This window comes from Pungitius pungitius, chromosome 17 (assembly GCF_949316345.1).
Source record: "Pungitius pungitius chromosome 17, fPunPun2.1, whole genome shotgun sequence".
Taxonomy (NCBI): domain Eukaryota; kingdom Metazoa; phylum Chordata; class Actinopteri; order Perciformes; family Gasterosteidae; genus Pungitius; species Pungitius pungitius.
In genome coordinates, this window is record NC_084916.1 from 439,693 (window position 1) to 461,049 (window position 21,357).

Below are 21,357 nucleotides of genomic sequence, written 5' to 3' on the forward strand. Positions count from 1 at the left end.
TGCTCTCACACTTGGAACAGAGAGTTTAAGGCTCCCCATCCTGACTCACTGTGACACACAGCTTAAATCACTGCCAACTACTCATGCATGTCCTTATCCATCATTCTGCAGTATTTACATCATGCATATATATATATACATTATTCACAAGAGATGTGCATGTTGGTACGCACACACTCACTGTCACTCGTCCTCAATGGTGGCGTTTGAGTATTTGTGAGACAGTGATTGTTTTACATTGTGTGTGTGTGTGTGTGTGTGCACGGTGCTTCATGAGGTTCAGGAGAGGTTCAGCAGTTGTTGATGTGTCAGTGTATGATTCAGACAGGCCTTTCACCCTGAGCTCACAGCTGACTCACACATATAGGATGTGCGTCTCTGCCTACCTGTCGTTGACACTATTAGTCTTTGTCTCTGCAGGCAGCTTCTTTCAATGCATCCACTTGGTATTTGTCAATGCTGTAAAAAAAGAAAATATATAAATATCTATGTATTTACAGCATTGCCAAATAATAGCCTACACATCAAATGTGCTAAAGATAAGTCATTATCCATCAAAAAACACTTGACATTACTGAAGGTATTTAATTAACCTGCAACTCTAACAATAAGAAGTAACAAACCAAGCCGTCTGAAATAGTGTAGTGAAGTGTTTAATGTTGGTAAATGTTCCAAGAGGTGAAGACAGAGACACGTTTGCCTTATTCAACTGAGAAATGTGCATCCCTGTGTGCATGTTTTTTTAGAAATATGATCAGATTCTGGTTTATTTGTAAAACCTCCTTCCTGGTTGCAGTTTGCTGCTATATACTACTACTATAAATCCTGTATGTAAAGCTTAACCAAGGCTGCAGTGGTAAAGCAGCTGAAAAAGCACAGTCTGTAAAACAAACGCACTTGGGAGCGGTTGTTTGGGTGATTTATCAGTGACAGTGGGCTGACTCGTCGTCTCACAGGGAGGGTTTCCTTCGCCTTGCTACAGTTCACAATGTATATGTACTTACATAAACTATGCCCCAGGCGCTCGTGGGTTGTGCTGCAAATAAATTGGACCGCCGTTGGGGGTGTACATGCTGATGATGAATGATTTATCATTTTTACATTATAAATGGTCCTACCGCGGGGGTGTCAGAAATAACAAAAAAAACCATTTCTCTGCAATTTTCAAATTAAATAATGTGAGGCCGATAGGATTTTACTGCAGCAAAGGAGTCAAGTTCTTAAAGGGGGAGACGTATATTGAGGAGGGCAGATGTCTCTCAATGCTGACACGTTTGTCAGAGTCAGTAAAAGAACAACTTTGTTCAATAACACATTTAAATATTTTTTAGCCTCTGGGTTGAAGGAGCCGCAGAGAGGGGGGGGGGGGGGGGGGGCTCTAGAAAGTGTTGACGCAGCTGGGATGGGTTTGATTAACAGTTTTTGACATGTGTCAAGCAGTTCAACACAAAGCCTGCAGCAAAACAATCCTGATTTGTTTAATCCTGTGTCGGTTCATATTGTGGCACCTTGCAAATGAATTCACCCGAATAGATGACATTGTTTGTCAAGTTTTGGTTGGTTGGTTTGGTTTTAAACTGCATACCCTCAGTGAGTGGGTACAGATACCCCTGTCTGCTTCCGTGTGGGTTTTAATCAATAAGAGTTTGTGCATTGCGTTGGATGTGCTTGTCTCCTGCACTTTGTGGTTTGGCCAGTAGAGGGCGTAGTGGTTCTACTCTGTGCTGCATACTAAGGCATCACCGGGGCCTTCTGCAGCCCACTGGGTGATGAAGTGCAGGATGCAGGGAGCTAACGTGCCTGTTTTGAAGCTAAAACCTCAGTGGACGGCCGGGGTACCTTTACACCAGTTTTTCTCCATCAGATCCCCCCCCCCCCAAACCCACCTGTCCATTTGGGTATTTCTTTGCCACATTAGGGCGGTGCGCCTGGTGTTCTGCTCGTCCAGCCAAAGGTACCAAAAACGCTTGCACAGCCCTTGGGGTTCAAAATCCAGAAGGAGATACTGCCAGAGTCACATATCGTTGCACCACATGCTGGTTGCCATGGCGACGCCTCGTACATCAGTCAAAGTTGCTGATGAGTGCGTTGGTGGACTAGGAGCAGTATTTCAGGCTCTAGTATACGTATACATATATGTATGTATGTTCCAAATACTCATAGGATTTGGTCGCTTGCCTGACTTGTTCCAAAGTGCCGCCACGGCAGCAAGACTCACATCCACTGGAACTTTGAGTGGAGATTGCCTCCATCCAGAGGGCGATGGGCCTGTTAAGAGATGAGACTGCTGGTGTGTGAGGAGCCATTACCCCTGCTGTCCGCTCAGACATCGATGCCAGTGGACTTGCCAATGGATTGTGTTTTCTTCCGTGTCTATCACAGCCGCTCTGAGTGCTCCATACAAAACAACACGAGAGACCAAGGCCGAGCGTGGCTGTGTGACACTTGGATCTGATGGTTGTCATGGGAGGATGCATTCAGAGAGTTGTTTGCTTACATTCAATAAAACCAGCGCTTGGCAGTCGTGTTGCAATTTCCTCTCCAGCAACACGCTGCAATGATTTAATCACTTGAGCCAACGAGGGCGAGGTTATTCCACTTAATTCCCTACATCAATCATTGCCTGTGGTTGCATGCAGTCTGTGATGATGATTTGGGACTAATTTGCCCCAGTATCTCCTTTTGAGCTGTGTTCTGTATTCATTGTTCTATTTGGGAATAATTCACTGACTGTGGTCCTGTTCCAGTTAACGTTCATGAGAGACTGCAGCGGGCCTGATGCTGCTAATCTGCAGCCATCTTTTGCTGTTATATTGAATGTGGGATACCTCCAAATGGCTGCATTGCATTTTGGCGATCCAGTTCCAAATTGTACTAACTCATTATTTAAAGGAGCGGTATGTTAGCTTAGCATGAAGCGTGGTACGTCTTCAATCATCAGTCAAACATACGCTTCCCAGCTCTTAATTATAAAAGGTCAAAGCCTTGTGTTCTGAAGATGTGTTCTGTTTCCCTTGTGGTGCAGCCACGGTTAGCAATGACGTCACCGACGCTAAACAGCCTACAGCTCTCTCTCTCTCTCTGCCCCCCTCCCTGTGTCCCTTTGTCCCATCCTGCACCCCCCCTCCCCACCCCCACCACCTCTCCCCTTTATTCACCGGAGAGTCCTGCTCAATTGGATGCTTTTTCGGAGGCGTGGATGGTGTTCTGTGAGATGAGCGATCGAGGGCGACCCGGAGGAGAATCGATCGGACACGGGGCTGAGCACAGAGACGCATAGTCCTGACCTGGGGGGCCACTTGGTATTGAACCCCCTACCCACAGGGCTCCCGGGTGAGAAAACACGCCCGAGCTGCTCTTTATTGTTGTGTGTTGTTCACGTCGCACAAAGAGACGCTGTCCTGGAACTCAGTCCCAAAAAGCCTTGAACGTAGTTATTGAGAAACGTACTGATGTTGGCGAGGAGGCGGGCATCTTGTTGGATGCTGCCGGCGCCGTGGTTTCATGGCCATCACTGAAGCAACATCACATGAATCTGCTGTCTTCTGAATTGAGACGAGCTGCGTCCAGGCTTCTTGGGACCGGGGGGGAGGGGTCATCCGTCAGGCTGAATCCTCGATCCTATCGGCCCATAATTATTGTTCAATTTGCCAGCATCATTATTGTCATTATGACTGTGAACGAGAGAATAATATCATGAAATAAGGATCTGACGTTTCCTCCAAAACAGTAATACGTTCATTTCTTATTTACATCGTCAAATAATAAAAGTTTTCATTGACAGGATTATGATGTCAGTTTTTTTTGCCCTACTTGGAGATGAAAGCATTTTTGTAATCAAATGAAAAAATGAAAAGCAATTCTTAATCGAAAATGTCTTTGTCTGTGCAGCTCACAGCGTCTTCGGGAGGACTAACCTCTGATGTGCTGCTGGAAAATGACGGATGAGTGCAATGAATGCCATAGCATCCTGAGGCAGATACAGCCTTATAAATTGAGCAAAAGCTCTCTGATCTCGGGATGATAGATCACACCGCGCTCTCTTTCAAAACATAGGAACTCACTCGCACTATTTCGCATTCGATCGGATTCGTAACAAGCAGTTTCTTTCCTTAAAGCAGGGATGTGAGCTGTGCATGGTGCACACGGAGGGCGTGATAAGACTCCACTTCTTTTCCTTCCAGGGAAAAGCTCGGCCACCCACGACCTGCCTGTTACCTGTGACAACTCCATTATGTTTTATGGAATAAATTGTGTTGTTCTGGGTCTGTGACCTGTTGGTAGAAGGCACTTATTGTAAGTCTCTTTGGATGAAAGCTTTGATATGAAGATGTTTTTCAGGCCAACATTCCACGCGCGTTGCCCTGTGTCCGAGTGGGTCTCATTAGCTTCGTCTCAGGGGGGAGGCAGTGTCACCGTGGAAGACCCCACATCAGCAGGTACAAGTCCTGTCCTATTTTCTATCTTATCTTTTGTTAAACTCCAATGACTTGAATGAAGCAGCTGTACTGTGTTCGCATACAAATAATAGAGCTGTCAACAGACTATGTCATAAAAAACCCTCAAACCTGTATGGTTGTCACATGGAAATAAGGAATTCCTTTTTACTTAAAACTTGACCGTGAAGCCCGGCAGCTCCTTGGAGCTTCTTAAATAGTTCACAACAGTTGGACGGGACGCCAAGGGCTTTTGTTTAAGTGCCCTCCTTTCATCAACTATGGTCCCCCAGGCCCCGGCTAAGTGTTCTGTAACACCGCAGCACACAGACTCTTCAGTCTTTTCAGTTTGCTCACATCGAGCAAACATCCCGTTTCCACCATGTTTTGTGGTTGAATGCACAGACTGGGCTTCCCCCCCCTGTAAGGAGGAGCGGGGTAATTATAGAATCTGTGCAGTTGGCGAGGCAGGATGCCGGTGAATTTTGACTCTGTGTTATCCCTGTTATGGACGTGCAATCATGGGGGGTTTCTCCTGCCTTCCTGCTGGGAAAGGCACAAGGTTTCTACCAACAGCCATGAATAAGAAGAAGCTGCTACGGATCAAACATGGATCTATCATTCTCAATCTCACATGGCTGCCACATGCTGTTAGGGTTGAGTGTGTCAGGAATGTCCACCAGCTGCATTCTGGTCACAACATCACTTTTCTTCCCACACTTGGTGCACATTCTGCGTTATTCAGAGACTGTACACGCCAGCTAATTACGGAAGGATTCCTCGCTTTGTCCCACATGCTGCTTACATAACAGTGTGCACGAGTGACTGAGACAGAGACAAACTACTGAAGCCAGTCAGCCAACGCTGCACATCGATGACACCGGAGCTGATTCAGGATCCACTGGCTTCATGGTTGGAATCCTCTTGAACAACTCCCCCCCCCTCTCCTTCACTGGCTCCTTCACTGGCTCCTTCACTGGCTCCTTCTGACTCGCTCACGCTTGCGGTCAAAGCAGAGGGAGACAACAGAGGTGCAAAGAGTGTTTCATGCCAGGCATCTAGAGCTTTTTTTGTTTCTCACACAGTGGCCTTTGGCAAACTGAAGAAGTGTAGACACCTAAGAATGCCAGGCATAAACTTGGCGGGTCTGTGATGTTCTTGGGAGAAAAAATAAATAAATAAATATATATATATATATATATCAACAGAGAAGAAAGACAAAGTGTTTCTCTGCAGTTGGAGGAAAGCGGGTGGCCCCGCCTGGCAACAGCACTCATTTTGGCTTTCATATGGGCTCTGCCTTTTGACAAAATATGCCATTGAAGTAATCTTCACAGCCTGCATTTTTGGTATTGGTCTCAAAGGTCACCTGTTTGGAATGTGGAGGTGTAGAGGGTGACAGAGTGCCCAACGTGGCATAAGCAACAGACCTCGATGAATGGTCGAGGAACTGTATGAGTGGGGGTGGGTATGTGTGTTCGTGCAATTGCAGATGTCTTCATCAGCCATGTGTGTGTGTGTGTGTGTGTGTTTGCATACGTTGGAGCTTGCGCTCTGTGTTGCCTGTGTTACATGATGTGAGTGGGTGTGCACAATGCTGTCCTTGGCACTGCCTTTCAGCCTGCGACACTGGGCTATGTGATCTCTTCATGAAGTCAAAAAAACAACCAAACGCATATCCACTCGTGCTACTCCAACCACTCTACATGATGACCGCCATCAATATCCAAAATCATCCTTTCCTCTGCTTTATTATTGACCCTCCATCTTTTACCTTCTCTACAACGCTGTCTTCTCATCTGGCTCTTATCTCCTCCGTGTCTCCTCAAACTTCAGTCCAATTTGTCCACATATTTCTTTTTAATTATTATTATATGGTAAAATTGAGCATGTCAGACTAGCAAATTGGCTACTGTCAGATGAAATGTAGTATCTTGTCCATTCTCTTTAAAACCAACATACTCTGATGAGGTGTTAATTGTGAGTGTGCAGCATCTGTTAAACATTCTCATTAATTACCCAAAGCAATAGCAAAATTAGAAGCCACACATAAACGCACCACTTTCTGATTTTGGAGGTCAGCGTTTAAAAGACGTAGGCCTATTGCTTGTGTAAAAGCATGTTCCTCTCATTGCACGATGCTCCATAGGCAAACAGTGAGATGACACGCTGTTGGACAGGTTCACATGGAAGAAGCGCTGTAGTAAATGTTGATAAGAAAAGGTGTTTTGTCCCCTCCGACTAGAACAAAGCTGTTTCTACCAATGTTGTTACACAGGAGAAGGCTGCTGGACTATTGGTCGTCTCCCATTTGGGACCAAACCACACCTCGGATGAATCAATAACACTTCCTGCCTCTATCTCTTTGAAACAGTGCAGCACAATGTGAATGTACACCATCAATCAAAAACTGCAGGATTTATTTTAAATGTTCAAAAAAAGATGTCTTATTCCAATATATATGGCTTTCAAGGCTTGAGGGAAAGTTGTGAAAGTACTTCCTAAGTTTAAGAGAATGATGAATGCTGTGTTCTTGTCTTAGCTGGGGGACAAAATAATGATGAGACACATCAATCTTTATTACCACTCCACCAACCAGTCCAGAACATCCAAGGGCAACAGGAATATTGCACTCACAGATCATTTATCTTGACACTTATAGCTTTTAGGTGTAAGGAAACGAATTTCCTTCTAGATATTTAGAATACCTGTGAATCATCTTTTCTTTGTTTTTCTCTATGAAAAGGGACTAATTCAACTCTAAAAAGACAACTTTAAGCAGAGTGTTAGAGGTTGTTTTATAGCGGGCAACAGAATGAGTCAATCTTCATACATAACAAGGATAATCCTCATTTCGATCAGTGGCAGCCATAATTTAATGTTTCACCATTGGGGAAGTCCTCTGTCTATCAAGTCACTGCTGCACTCTGATTGACTAACGTAACTAGATCCCCGCCCTCTCGTACCTGTCGATCGTTGAGAGGACGAAAGCGCTTGCTATAGCTCCGCCCCCCTGCGTTGGCCCCGCCCCCTTCCACCGGCGTTCGATCGCCTCGCGAGTCAACTGCTGCGGGCTCCGTATGTGGCGCATGAGTCTGCGTTTCGGGATGTAACGGCGTTCTCACGGTGTACCGATACAGAATTTACTCACTCAGAAGACTGAAACCCCGACGGAGAGCGTGAGCCAACCCAGGGAGTTTACGACAGCGCGGCGCGGAGGCAGACACGGCAGCGCGGAAGGGAGCAGAACTAGCAAATCCAAACCGACACCGCACGCAGAAATGGCGGAGCACCACGCAGCCGGCGACGGCAAGCACAAAGCGTCCACCAATGCCGGGGGCTCGGCGCACGGGAACAGCCGACCCGGCACGGCGGGTGCCGCAGGGGGCAAAGTAGGCCTGTCCGGTGGACTGACTCAACCGGCGGGGTGGCAGTCTTTACTCTCCTTTAGCATTCTTTTCCTGGCCTGCCTGGCCGGATTCAGCTCCAGACTTTTCGCGGTGATCCGGTTCGAGAGCATCATCCACGAGTTTGACCCATGGTAAGCTAACTCCGCTAGCGTCAGCGTCTGCCCTGTCAGGCTGGTTCCCGGGAGCAGACCATGAAAGTAAATCAAAAGCTGACCAAGAAACTCCGAAAGAGTTTGGAAGGGGGGCAACAGAACTATCACTTAAAGACACTGATTTCATTCATATTTATCCTAAAAAGTCAGCCGTGACTGTTTTGAACACAAACTTAACGATAGCCATGTTTCGTTAACCGTAGCTCCCGTAAATTCAAAATGCGGGCCAACGAGCGGAGAGCCCGTGTGAGTGCGCTGGAGCAGCTAGCTGGTCCGGTCGGACCGCGCTCGTGTTGTTTTATCTGCGGCAGAGCGATGAACTTCGTTCAGGCTCCGCGGAAACGACACGCGTGACGCGTGGCTATTAATTGAGAACTCGCCTCGGCCGGTGAAGTTCATTTTTGAACGATATGCGTTCATTTGGGCGGGTTTGGCTCCGTGTTTATTTTTCCCCCCACAACTAACAATTTCAAACCCGCAGAACGCACGCAACCCGGAAATGGATTGCGCCGTTCTGGTGAGTCTTGTCATCCCAATGCGGGATCAGTCCGCTTGGTAAGCGGCTCGCATGGGCTCCCGTCCCCTCTGTGGCGCTCAGGCGGGCCGCACGACTGCTGCATTCGGTTATTAATTCCCAAGGACAGGACAGGCGCTCCTGTCTTGTTCAGGGTGACACTTCAATAATGCTGATAGCTTGAGGAATGTGCGCCAAGCACTGACCTCAGTCCTCAGTGTCACACACCCACTGGAGCTGGCTTTGTTTTCTTACAGCCTTCATCCATTCCATCAATGTCCCGGGTGATCCCACAGCTGGTATGTCAGCTATGGGATTTCTGCAGCCCATCGTAATGAAATCGGGAGCCTTTTAGCCTTTGTTTGAGGCTATGAAGTGGCACCCAATCTCTAGTTAAAGCTGAAATAACTGCACGACATTTTGGATGGAAGCGTCGGTTCCAGGTTTAAAATGTGCCAAACAGATTCCAGCCACAGAAGAATGCCCTAAAAAATATATTTTTAAGTGTCGTTCACTACCATCAGAAGCAGCTTTGCAGCATGCAAATGATTCACAACATTTGGTCTTCATCTTTTGACTCCATATGTAATCCTAATAGCTTGCTGCAAAGTTGGAACCATTGCCCTACATTTGTTAATCATTTATTCAGTGTGCATGGTGTATGTAAACCAAGGGTTGTTGTATACATTAACACACACAGACCCCCTGTTAGCACTGTTTTTGCTAAGAATACTAAATGGGAAATTACCTAAAGATTTATTCCGATGTCTGCCGCTGACTCTCAAAAGCATATTGTACCGGGTCTCTCTAAAAAACAGATTATGATTGTGTTGCGTTCCGTATTTAAGTTTTCTGTGCCTTTTCTGACAGTGAGAAAATGTATTGTGTTTTACCACTGCGGGCACACATGGTGCTGATTGGAAGTCACTCCCAGACACACACAATTACTGCTGTTGTCGTCTGGATGCGGTTATTGATTTTTCCTCTGCTAGGAGCTTCACATTATCTGCAGCTATGTTAAATAAACTGGCAATTTGGAGAATGAAGACTGGATTTACAAGCACTGAAGTGTCAAGCTTATTCTAAGCAAACACAATTTTGTGGGCTAGTCCCTGATATGACTCCCCCGTCATCTGGCCCTGCTCATTTTGGTTTCCTAATATTTGTTCTTTTTAAGACCAGACGAGATGCAGTTGGCATTCAAGTGAAGTTTTTTTTTTTTTTTTCTATTCATGAAAGCAATTAATATCTGAGGTTGTGTCCTGAATGATGCAGTCATTTTACTGTCTTTATCCAATCCCAATTCAGGGCTCATCTCATGTCAGTGGGTGTTTTCCAACAATTTCATCATGACCCGTTTGACGTTTGTTTGGGCCTCTGATAGATGCCCACAGTCATACAGGATTATTACGTAGAAGATCTGCTTTTCCTGCCTCCCATAATCATGATTGGAATGTTTGAACTATGAACTACTGGTCACAGATAAAAGCAACAAGGAGACATTTTGCATCAACTAGGTAAAGTTTGAGAGCAGATTTTCGAGGCTGGAACTCCATTCAACCTATTTGTTCAGGGAACACTGATCACTTATGAGGTACTTTTATTTAGCTTGAATATTTCCAATATATGCAACTCTGGTTCTTCTCTACTACATATTTAGCAGGAATCATGCTTTACCTTGGTTACGTATTTGACAATACTAGTGTGTGGTTTTGCTTCTTTTGAACTATGAATACTATATATAAAAAGCCGGTGTGATGTATTACCGTACCTCATTGGTTAGTATTTAAAGTAGTGCACATGAGCTGTGTTCTTTACGGCTGCAGCATTAAAGTGATTAACAGATTAATGCTTCAACCACAATAATCCAATGATGTAGAGCAGGGGTATTAAAATACAAGTCCATCAGGTCCAGTTAGAAATTCCTCAATAGTCTCTAAACAAAAGGTTATTTTATAATATGTCCATTTACAATAAATATTCTTATTTCAAGTAAAGTTATTTTATTATACCACTTGTTTCAGCTCTATTCTGTTTACCTCATTGTTGGAGAATGAATTCACTTGTTAGGGTTTTTTTACATTTATTTTTGTTAATTGAGATGGAACATTTACTTAAAAGATTTGTGCTTTATGAAGCAGAGGAGCTTCACATCGGCACTGTAAATAGTCACACCAGGGTGAAGACATGATTGGGTCGGTTACAGGTGTTAAAATCTTTGTTTATGACTTTACTTATCTAGAAATTTGGGGGGTGGGGGGGGGTTGTAAGTTATTTTTACTTTTAATAAGTAAAATAAGGATTTGTCATTGGTGCTATTTGCTAGGGTTGCAAAATTCGAAATGGGCCATGATCCTCAAAGTTGTTTGGGCCAGTTGAAGAGGTTACGATACGTTTGAAGGTATGAGACCGTTCGGACTGGAAGTTATTGGTGCCATCTGCTCCGGCATCATTTGTGTGCCATCTGTGTGCGTGCTCGCCGCAGCAGCTTCACTCGGCTGATAGAAGACTCAGCCCAAGAGCCGTTGGAAACGTGCCGAATGGCGCTCTTGAATGAGAACACGTGGCTTTGTTCCTGCTGCTCGCCCGGCGCGCTCTGGATCACCTCCCCTCTCTGCTCGCACCCTGCCATATTCTGTCAGGCGTTGTCTGTGTTGAAATAGCGATGTATGGAAATGTGCTGAAAGTGGAACCTCAAACACCACTGCGGATGGAACTTGTCATGTTGGACACAGAGGAAAACAAATTATTATTTGATAATCCCAGAACAAGAATAGTGCCCATTTTGAAATGTCAGTTGCTTCACAGATTCACAGCTTTCTCACGCAGCATTTTGATACCAGTGAACGCCTCAAAGGATGTTTCCATGTCGATGACCCCCTTTCAAGACACAGTAGTTGCTGCTGCCAAAAGGAAATCTCCCCCACAAGTGTCGCAACCACCTCAGCATGTCTTCATAAAGCCGGAAAATTGTAGGGAGTTTCAGCTATTGAGTGCGCGGGGTTGTCTCTCCCCACTTTTGTCTCTCCCCGTCGTCCCTTCTGTCTTTTTTTCACACACACAAAGCATGACGTCGACCTCGGAGTAGATTAGGCCGTAGAATAAGTGGCTGCTGGCACAGTAACCCGTTAGCTAGTGTGGGAAAATGGAGAATAAGGCGTGATTGATCTTCCTACCACACACTTGGCAGAAGCTGTGATCGCTGTCTGCCCCCCCCCCTCCCTCCCTCCCTGAGTAACTGTCCAACAGCCTATGAAATATTCAGTGCTCAGACAGTGTCCCGTTACCTGCTGCAGAAACGGATTCTAGTGTGCCCCCATCCCGTGTTATTACAGGCTGCTTCCTAGGATGACGCTGTTGGTTGGTTGATAGATTGGAGTTACCACAGCTTCACAGCTGTGCCAGGGGTCATGACTGGTTTGGCTGCAGGTCTTTGGTGTCTACTGCGCCCTTGCAGGCCACATTACAAAAGACACTCAGGCTTGTTTGTGCTCTCCTGTGTTCTCCTCATTCAAGAGACTCAATGTCATGCCGCTGATGATTGAGTAATTAGATTAACATTGAAATGAATATTGGAAAATTTCTAACAATAATTAAGATGTGCTAATTCACTACAGCTGGGTGGAGCTTCTTTCTTCATGATTAGCTCTGAGATTGTAGTGATTGTGAATAATGTACAAAAGTTTGTGCATTCAGCTTTTTATGAAGGCTATTCCAGGAGGCTCTTTGGGAGGATGACAAAGGGCAGTACACCGGATAAAGGTTATAGAGAGCTGGTAGCTGACGCCCTAGTTTTTTTACAGGCAAAAGCAATTTTGCCTGTAAAACCCCCCCCCCCCAGCCAATTTGGTTGGGGCCATTCTGAAAGCGAGATTGCCACCTAACAACAAGGGTGCTTGTCAGCAGCAAGTCAGACACCTTGATGGAGGATTATGGCACTGAGGCAGCCCAATTTGTTGGCTTGATGAATTGCCCTTGCGGCACATATTTGTGTTTGTGTTTCATATTATAAGCTTTATGGGGTGTCCGAAGTGTTTGTTTTGATTTTTTTTGTTTAATTACAGTGTGGTGAGGGGGAGGCCCAAGCATAACCTGCTGTTACGCTAAGCTACGGCACAATGTAGCCACGGCTATTAGTCATTTCATAATTGCCTCGAGCCGGTCCTCTGCTCCACCTCCTCATCCACCGGCGTTTCGCTAATGAGAACGTAAGAGCATCGTCCTGACGGCGGCGTGCATTGTTCAAACGCCGCGCCCTTTAATGGAGGCGTTCTCTTATAACTTTGAAGTCTGGCAGCAGTGCAACACGAGCGTTTGATTACACACAAGCCTCCAGCTTAGATCTCTACATTTAAGATTGGAGGTGGCAGCAAATGAATTAAATTCTTTGGTTTTGAAGGTCTGGTTGCATAAGACATTAAAACACTTTGGGTATTTTCCTCAAGGTTAGCTTTTGGCAGAAGTGGAACGCAGGTGGTGTTTGCACAGTAGGGAATCACTGCCTTGACACTGGAGTTTTGTTCATACACATTTGCATATTCTACTAAATGTTCATATGGTTGTTATAAAGTTGGATTTTAGAGTTAGAAACCTGCATCGCACCCCGTCAACGTCACACAGAAGCGGAGATGCGGCTTTTGTCAAGCTGTTTGTTCTGTACGGTCACGGGCGCTTTGATGCAATTGCGGTTCCATGAGCGTCCAGTCTGCAGAACCCATCCGGCTGGGGAAAACCAGGAGGAGCGGTATGTTCGCCTAGCAAATGCAGGGCTATAATTGACGGCACTCCTTTACTGTACGCCTGCACAAGTGCTCTAGCAAAATGCTGACAGGTCAGCAGCCGGTCTTCGTGCTGTAAGTCCGTCCCTGACCCGTCCTCCCTCACATCACTAACAACAAACATCCCTTCACTCTGACTGGTGAATAACTGATCACTTTACAGGATGCACTCTTAGACCTTTTTAAAAAAGAGGCATGGCAAAGATGGATCAATAGAGAATTCTACTTTTTCACCTGCACGTTGTGACGGACTCGTGATGTCGAAGAGCACTTTTGGTCAGACAGTGGTCGACGATTGGCTCAGTCCTTGTATTGTGTATTTTGCCTTTTCTCCCCTCCATGGGCTTTGAAGTGGTCCTGGATGGTGCGCGGTGGAAGCCAGGCAGAGGGAACAGAAGTGATCTGTGCTTATCACATCCTCTTACTGACGGGAGTCGGCATGCAGCACTGTGGGCGAGTGCACCTGCATACAGAGAAGAAAAGAGGAGGGAGAGACAGACGCCGTGTTGGTGGGAGGCGGAGAGGAGAAATTGATGCCTGCCAGGCATCCAATCTGAGGGAGGTTTTGGTGTTTGGAGCCAGAGAGATTTCATTGTTCCAAGAAAAGTGCCTCATCAGTTTGTTTGTTTGTGTGCGCGTGTTCATGTGTAGTGTTTGCGCTTTGTTCCTTTTATGCAGGGAAGATAGGGTGGATTTAGTATTTTGTCTCCTCAGCCTCAGGTTAAATTGAATGTGTTCTGTAGCTGATGGTCTACTTACAGCAGAGCCCATTTAATACGATGAGCTGCTCAAAGCGTTTTGAAGCATTACTGAATAGTTAAAATAGCTCAACTCAGCTTATTCTAGTGTTTTTTCTCCCTTTCAATCTAAAACCCTCGGCTGCTGAATCCCCTAGGAATTCACTGTTGGACATCAGCAGTGAACCCAGGTAGATAGCTGAGAGGTGGCTTAATCAAATCAGCCCCAAAGCAGCGGTTGGTAGTTGAAAACACACAGTGCTGCTTTGTGTAACCGTTTTCAGTGTGATTATCTGCTATACATATATATATATATATATATATATATAGTTGCCACCGAAACTACATTTGCCAATTGGCAAATTCCGTGGCTAGAAGATGGGCTAGAAATGAATTTGGCTCCTTCTGGATGCCTTGAATGCTGTTGTCACTTTTGTACCGTTCTTGTCTCCCCTTACCTTGTTTCAAGGTAGAAAGCCTATTTTATGATTTTTGTATTACCCGTTAGTCCGTGATATGAAATATATTGACTTATCGCACAATATATGAAAGAGTGCGATAATATTTGGTGGTGCGATATTCATTTTACATATAAATGAACATCAACATTTTAGTGGATGCTTTCGTTGGGCTTAGGCAGCGCCTCCACACGCAGACACCGACGTGAACCCATCGTGTTATGAAGTCTTACTTTTTGTGACATCTACAGGCTACTAGGATAAACGAGTCCAAATACTGTTAGAATAACAGTCTTGTTAGAATATTTGTACATCTTTCATGCATATTCTCATGGGTTTGTTCTGGTTCTGTGAAACCAAGTGACCCAATCCAATGTCTAGTTTGTCTGACCAACAGTCTGAAATCCAAAGTTCTTCAGTTTACTATAAGAGAAAAATAATCACATTTGAGGGGACTCAAATAGTGGTCATTTTTTTCACTCATTCAACATTCCAGCCTCGTACTCCAAGCGCTCTGCGGTGTTGAATACAGTGTACTCTAAATGGAAATGCCTTCCATAAAAAGTGCAAGATGGAATTAAGTAGAGTTTCTTGATTTGGCCTGCATGTTATTTTTTTAATGTCATGTTTTTATGTAATGGTCAGATTGGAATCCACTGATCCAACTCTTCCTCAGCCACAACGCACCCAACTGCTACCTCCCTGGGGGGTGAACCAGAGCCGGCCAGCCTCGATGGGTGTAAGTTGGGCAGTGGGGCACTTTATTAGGCTCATCTGATGATGTTTCTGCAGTGTTATAGAGTGCAGTTGTACTAGAGATGTTTCAGAAGTACAAGTACATGATGGGACCAGATACCAATGGAAGTAGGTCCCCAGTGTTAAAACTGATCCTGATTTTCTTTCATTTGCTATATTTATAGTTTGGTTTTGTAAATGGTATAGCTAGAGCTTTACTCTTCACATTGTGTATTTGCCAAAGAACGTCTGTTTTTGTCAACCTCCGGCCATTGTTTTTCGGTTCTAAATGTGGCCATTGTTGATCTGTTGTTCATTCTCATTGGCCCTTTGAGAGGGGATGACTATATTGTCACAGCCTTGCCATGGGCATGCCCACCTGGTTTGATGGATTTGTTCTAATCTAGAATAACTGATTTCAAGACGTGAACACAACTGCCCAGTGTTGCTTTTGTTTTGCTGGGCACAGATGGAGAAGTAGCTGGAGAGCGGGTGCTGGGGGGGGGTCCCAGGGCAGAGGAAAAGAAATGATTGATGGACGAAAGGAGGGGTGTCGAGCAGAACACAATGACAGCTGGAATAGGTTGTCAATCTGGGACTGGCTGAGAAATATGAGCCTGTCAGGTGGCTGTCGTAGCGTTGTTGGTTATCAAGTAGAGCAGCTGGCAGGAAGTTTGGGTGAGCAGGTATGAAACGGCCGGTGCAGAGTTTGGACCCTATTGGAAGACAAATGGCACCTTCCTGCCAGCCTTGTTGAGGTGAAACCTAGAGGTCATGAGGCAGCTTTGGTCAGGTTGTTTGGATTGGTGTGAACCCCCGATTCATTGGATGGGTTAATGTTAACAACATTAGAAACCTGTGTCTAATTGAATTGGTTAAAAAACATCTGCATTTTCTTTTTTAGGTGACTGGGGACCATTAAAACAGGGAGTGCCCCCCCCCCCCCCCCCCCCCCCGGCTGAAGAAGTTAAATAAAAAAAACATCTCCATTGATGATTTTAGTTTTTCCACACACAGTGCCACACTATCATGTTTGTCCTCGCGTGTGTGACTGAACCAACTAATTATTCCTGTTGAGCACGTTCCTTTGATGCATTCGTTCTCTCATCCCTTCTTTTTTTCCTTCTAACAAAACTCATTTAACGTTACGTGGACTTTGAATGCCGCTTAATACCCAACTGAGATCGGCTTGTGCCTCAGAAAAAGGATCCTTCCACCGGCGCTACTGCGGTTATTCCTGCATGTCCTGTCGGGTTTATGCGTCTGCACGCTCCGCTAAAGACGCTGCCCCCCCACTACGCTACAGCGGCTCATGTGCCTCTTCAAGCGCGTCCTGGTTTCAAAACTCTGCCAATCACTCCTAACAGCTTGTCCAAGGATCTCTGCATCATTAAAACTATAAGAAGAGGCGTATTGTGAGCGGCTGTACGCTCTGGTTTAACTTTCGCTTCGTTCATGTCCAACACAGTCTGTTAATGTACAAATGTCAGCTGTCTATTACGCAAACCACACTGATGGCATAAAGAAGAGTTAATGTCCTGCATGTCAGGCGAAACCAAGGTGAAGCTGCAGTGCCTTTGCTGTCTGTAGCTTTAATCTTAAAGTCTCAGCCGCCATTTTCCTGGTGGACCATCTGAGTGCTTCTCCCCTGCTTTGGTGCAAACAGATAGCTCTTACGTTCATCCTGTAGCATGAAATCTGAGACGGCGGATGCTTTTTTCTCAGGGTACTCTTTTAGAGTGCATAGCTTGTTAAGTCGCACGTGGTTCCTCTTGAAGTCCCTCTGTGTCCATTAAACATATAGCTGCAGGTAATGATCTGGTTTGGTCATGACCTTTTTAGCTGAACCCGTGAGTATTGTGACCCCTCGGATTTGAGTCCTCGACTCTGTGTAAATATTTTAGTTGAAATGAATAAAATGATTATTTTTTCTTGCTGCTTGTCTCTCCCATCGTTGCATCCTTGGCACTCAAGTCAAAGACACTGAGGTTATTTAGGCCTGTGATGTTTTTGTCTTTTTTGAGACTTGTGACCTTCAAAGCATTCTTTCCAAGTAGATGCACCCACTAGTTAGTGAGATCAAAGAGGATATTACTGACACGTTAGGAATGAATCTGCCTCTGAGGATGGAACCTCTCCATTAAAAATGCACCAGATGAAGGAGACTATTAAGCACTTGATAGGATTTCACTCAGGAGGTATAAGTGACCTCAGACTTTGACATTTCCCTTTCAGTATAGTTCCATCAATTTTGCAATCACTTTTTTAATTAGGATTTCATTAAGCATGACACTTTCTTCAAGTGTGCAAACCAACAGAGGTATTCTTCTCTGGGTATTCTCCGTTTCTTACATGCTAGTTTGCTCAGTGTGGTTCCTGTGTTTCCTGTTGTCTTCCCATGAGCAAATCAAGGATCTTACTCCCATCTGGTCCTCGCTTTGTAAGAGCTTGTACATGGCCTGCACAGCTCTCATCAGAACAGTATTAAAGCTTTGTAAGTTGGACCTCAATTTGTGTGACTTCATAGCGTGTGAAAAGGGATATTTGTATTTAGGGGACTCATTGGGTTGTGCATGTCTGACGCTCCGGCTTTCAAATAATCCAAATGGTTGGAGATTTGAGAGTTTCACAAACATTTTTGGGTATTCATTTTTTACCGAAAATCTTGCAAACATGCGTGTAGGTGTATATTTTTTTTGTCCATTGTTTTTCTATTAAAGCACTGAGGGAGAAATACATTGGAGCCAGATAAAGATTTATTGGTATTTCCTCAGTAAGAACTCGTAACCGTTTGTTCAGTGAGTCAGAGACAAAGTCCTTGATTTCTGAAGATGTAAAACAAAAGGCTCAATTTAGCACTGTTGCACTAGGCGGCCTTATGGGAATGCTATAGTCTGCGCCAGTAGTTAGCCATTAGCCAGATGTTCTTCCAGCAGAGTGGACTCCTCAGAGGTGATGTTAAGGGATGGCTGGTTCAACTCGATTAAAATTCAATCCCGACGGAAACAAGTGGGACTGCTAGTGTCCAGCTGTTAGTAAGGTCATTTCATTCTGTCTAAGACCAAATGAACCCCATCACCGGAGCTGTTGCTGAAAGTACAGCGTGTAACAGGGATTTTACCACTCTGTCTCTGCACATTTCCACGAGAGCCAGGAATACTGGTGAAAACTACCTCTTATCCTAGAACAAAGAGGTCAATCTGTCCGACTTCGGGCACAAAGCGCGTCTCTTTAAGAGGTGCTGGCTGTACGGCTTGTGACATTCGTCCTGCTGTCTGCATCCGCATCGCTCAGTTGCACAGGGATGATTCCCCCTTCTGCATGTGTGGGCTGCAGTGCAATCAGGAGTCAGGCTGTGAGATAGTCATCTGTCGCTTTCTCCGTCTCCATCAGCCTCTCGCTGCACTACTTGCAGTTGTAATGTCATTATGGCACTCGCAGCGAAGGTTGAGCCCCATTTGATGAGGCCCGCTAGACAAAAGCTGAATATGGCTGCGAATGAACCGCAGTCTCATCTTTCAGGCTCCCTGTAATAGGGTCCTGGATCTCACTCTCCCCCCCCCCACACCCTCTGGCTGGGATTTGGAGATTTGCTACCCAGACAAGCGAGCGAGAGGAAGCCTTTGCTCCCGTTGAGCACTCTATCCACTGTGGAGTTTCCAGCCAGGATGAGCTCATTGTTGTCTTTTATGCTTTCTCTTTGCCCAGAAGCTCTGTTTTCTAAGATGCTATCACTGCACATTTCACACGGATACATTATCGGAGTGTGCTTTCGCCGCTTGATTTTTATCATCGGAGAAGTTTCAAAGACCGATTAAGCCAACTGTGTGCTTTTCAAATGAGGCACGGCGCTTAGCGTAGTTTGAACTCACATCCACGGGGTGGGACTCATGTTTTAAAGCTGCACGATTATGGCCCATTATCGAGGTTGTTGAAATCAACGGTGAGATTGCAGGCTTGTGTTTTTTCTTTTGTAAAACAAAGCACTGCTTTAACTTCATTTTTGCGCTTAGTGCTAATGTTAAAATCTTTGCATCAGAGTAAGGCCTGGTGTCTAACCACCTGAATCACTAGGGTTGGGTACCGAGAACCCGTGCCATATTGGTACCGGTATCGACTGAAACGCAACGCAGATTTTGCTGCTTCCTTTTGGTGCCTGAGCTGATTGGAAACATTATTTATATGATGACGCCGTCCTCTCAGCAGCTAACGATAGCCTGCCGTTTGTAGCTACAGTAGCTAGCTAGCAATCGACCTCCTATTTATTTTCCCCTCTTTAATAAACTCTGTTTGAAGCTGTAGTTTAAAGTAAAGTGTTTATTTATTTATGTTTACAATATTATTTAACAGTTAATATTCACTTTGAAGAGAAATTTGCCTAGACAATAAAACAAATAAAAAAACCTTTTGTCAATAGTTTTTTTTCTCAGTATCGCTTTAGGCACCGGTATCGTAAAACTCAAATGATACCCGTCCCTACTGATTGCTTTCAGGTTTTTCATAATTGAGCTGACATGATTCCTAAATGATTGTGAAGCATCACTATACACTGAAGGAACGCTCTTTGAAACCGATCATGCCTCCACATTGCAGCGACTTGTCGAGAGTATAAACGAAGGAATGAACTATGGTTAGTCAATTTAGTTGTATTTAATATTCTTTCTTGTGCTTCACTGTCACAACCTCTAAACCGAACCTCCACGCTGAGATGCATTGGGGACGGCGTGGCGCGAGTGTCCAGTAGCAGCGTACGGCTCAAGCATTTGGTCATTTGGCCACGAGCAGTCCTTCACACATTGTGCCAAAGCCTAAACGCGGTGAAAGCTTTGCACGTTTCTGGTGAGATTTTCATTTGAGGAACAACAAAAGGCTCATGGCGCTTTCTCCAGTGGAAATGACAGAGGCCCATTTGGCCTCCCCACTAAACCAACCATAGTCTTCTTCCTCAGTGCGATTATGCACACAAAGTTCTGACAGAGTTGGCCTTTCGTGAATGTGTTTCACAAAGTGTGGGTATCTGCATTGTGCGTGGCTGCTCATTAGAACCGGGGGTCATTAAGGGCTGCTGCATCAAACGCGCTCTCTTTGGGTTGCCTGCTGAGCTCATGTTGTCTGCTTTTGTCTTGATCTGACAACAAACCTTTTGAGACCCTCTTGTATTTCTTTTTTCTCTGCACATGGGTGTAGGAGCACAATGCGATTAATATTCTCAACTCGCTGTAATGTGAGAGTAGTTGTACTGCTTGAAATGCGTAACCGTGCTCACCAAAGTAACTGAGGGGGGGGGAGCTTTTAATTGCTGTTTGCACAGTTCTCGTGGAATTAGCGAGGATCTTCTTTGGTAAGCATGAGCTATGTGCTCTGTCCCACCGGTTCACTCAGGCTCATTCAAACTTAAATGGATCTTAACGTGAGCAAAAAAGTCTGTCGAGTGCAGTCTGTTAACACAATGTTTAGTTTTTTTCGTCTTAAAATAGCTTTGCTTCCCCCTTAAACAATTGTTTTATATACATACAGCCTACCCAGCGTATATGACATATTTCATACTGAAGGCAATGGACTGCATTAATAAGTGTCTGAGCGAAGAGGTCAGGCCAGGAGAACTTTTAAAGAGTGCTCCTACGCTTCGGGGTTTGTTCAGCGAGCCACGGTGCAACACAAATTGTGGCCATGGCTGCAGGGAAGCGAGAGACTACACCGTTGTGGCTGGAAAATGAATATCTGCACGCTCTGCGTATGGCTCCTTTCTTTTTGTCTGTCAGTCAGCGTCACCATCGCTGGCATCAAAGAGGACGCATGGTTAATGCTTCATGGAAAGGTGGTCTGAGAAGAAATGCATCTCTTGGAATGATAACGCGCTGCACACCACTTTCTGCCTACATGTTTATAATTTTATATGCAATATTTTTTGGGCTGTATATTGTAACCATGATTTTTTTTGCGGCTGAATATTTTGCAGTATTTTAATGTTGAAACACATTCAGATACATCATTTCATGCATAAATATTCAGTGCTAGAAATTCAACCACCTTTTTCTTTCAATACCCGATGACACAGATTTTCATCCATGCATACCCCAGTGTTTCCTCTGCCATTACATGAAATTAAAATGCCACGTTCTTGGTGTGGTGTTTGG

The 21,357-nt window shown here is 45.0% G+C and overlaps 1 protein-coding gene across 2 annotated transcripts in view; it reads left to right on the plus strand.

Moving 5' to 3' along the window:
• Positions 1-7,466: 7,466 nt before the first annotated feature.
• Positions 7,467-21,357, plus strand: part of LOC119219693 (dolichyl-diphosphooligosaccharide--protein glycosyltransferase subunit STT3B) — a 53,748-nt gene continuing 39,857 nt past the window's right edge. For both annotated transcript variants that reach the window (XM_037475034.2, XM_037475035.2), the window contains exon 1: positions 7,467-7,977. In XM_037475034.2, coding sequence (XP_037330931.1) covers positions 7,718-7,977 — 260 coding nt within the window. In that variant the 5' untranslated portion in view covers positions 7,467-7,717. The remainder of the gene's footprint in view (positions 7,978-21,357) is intronic.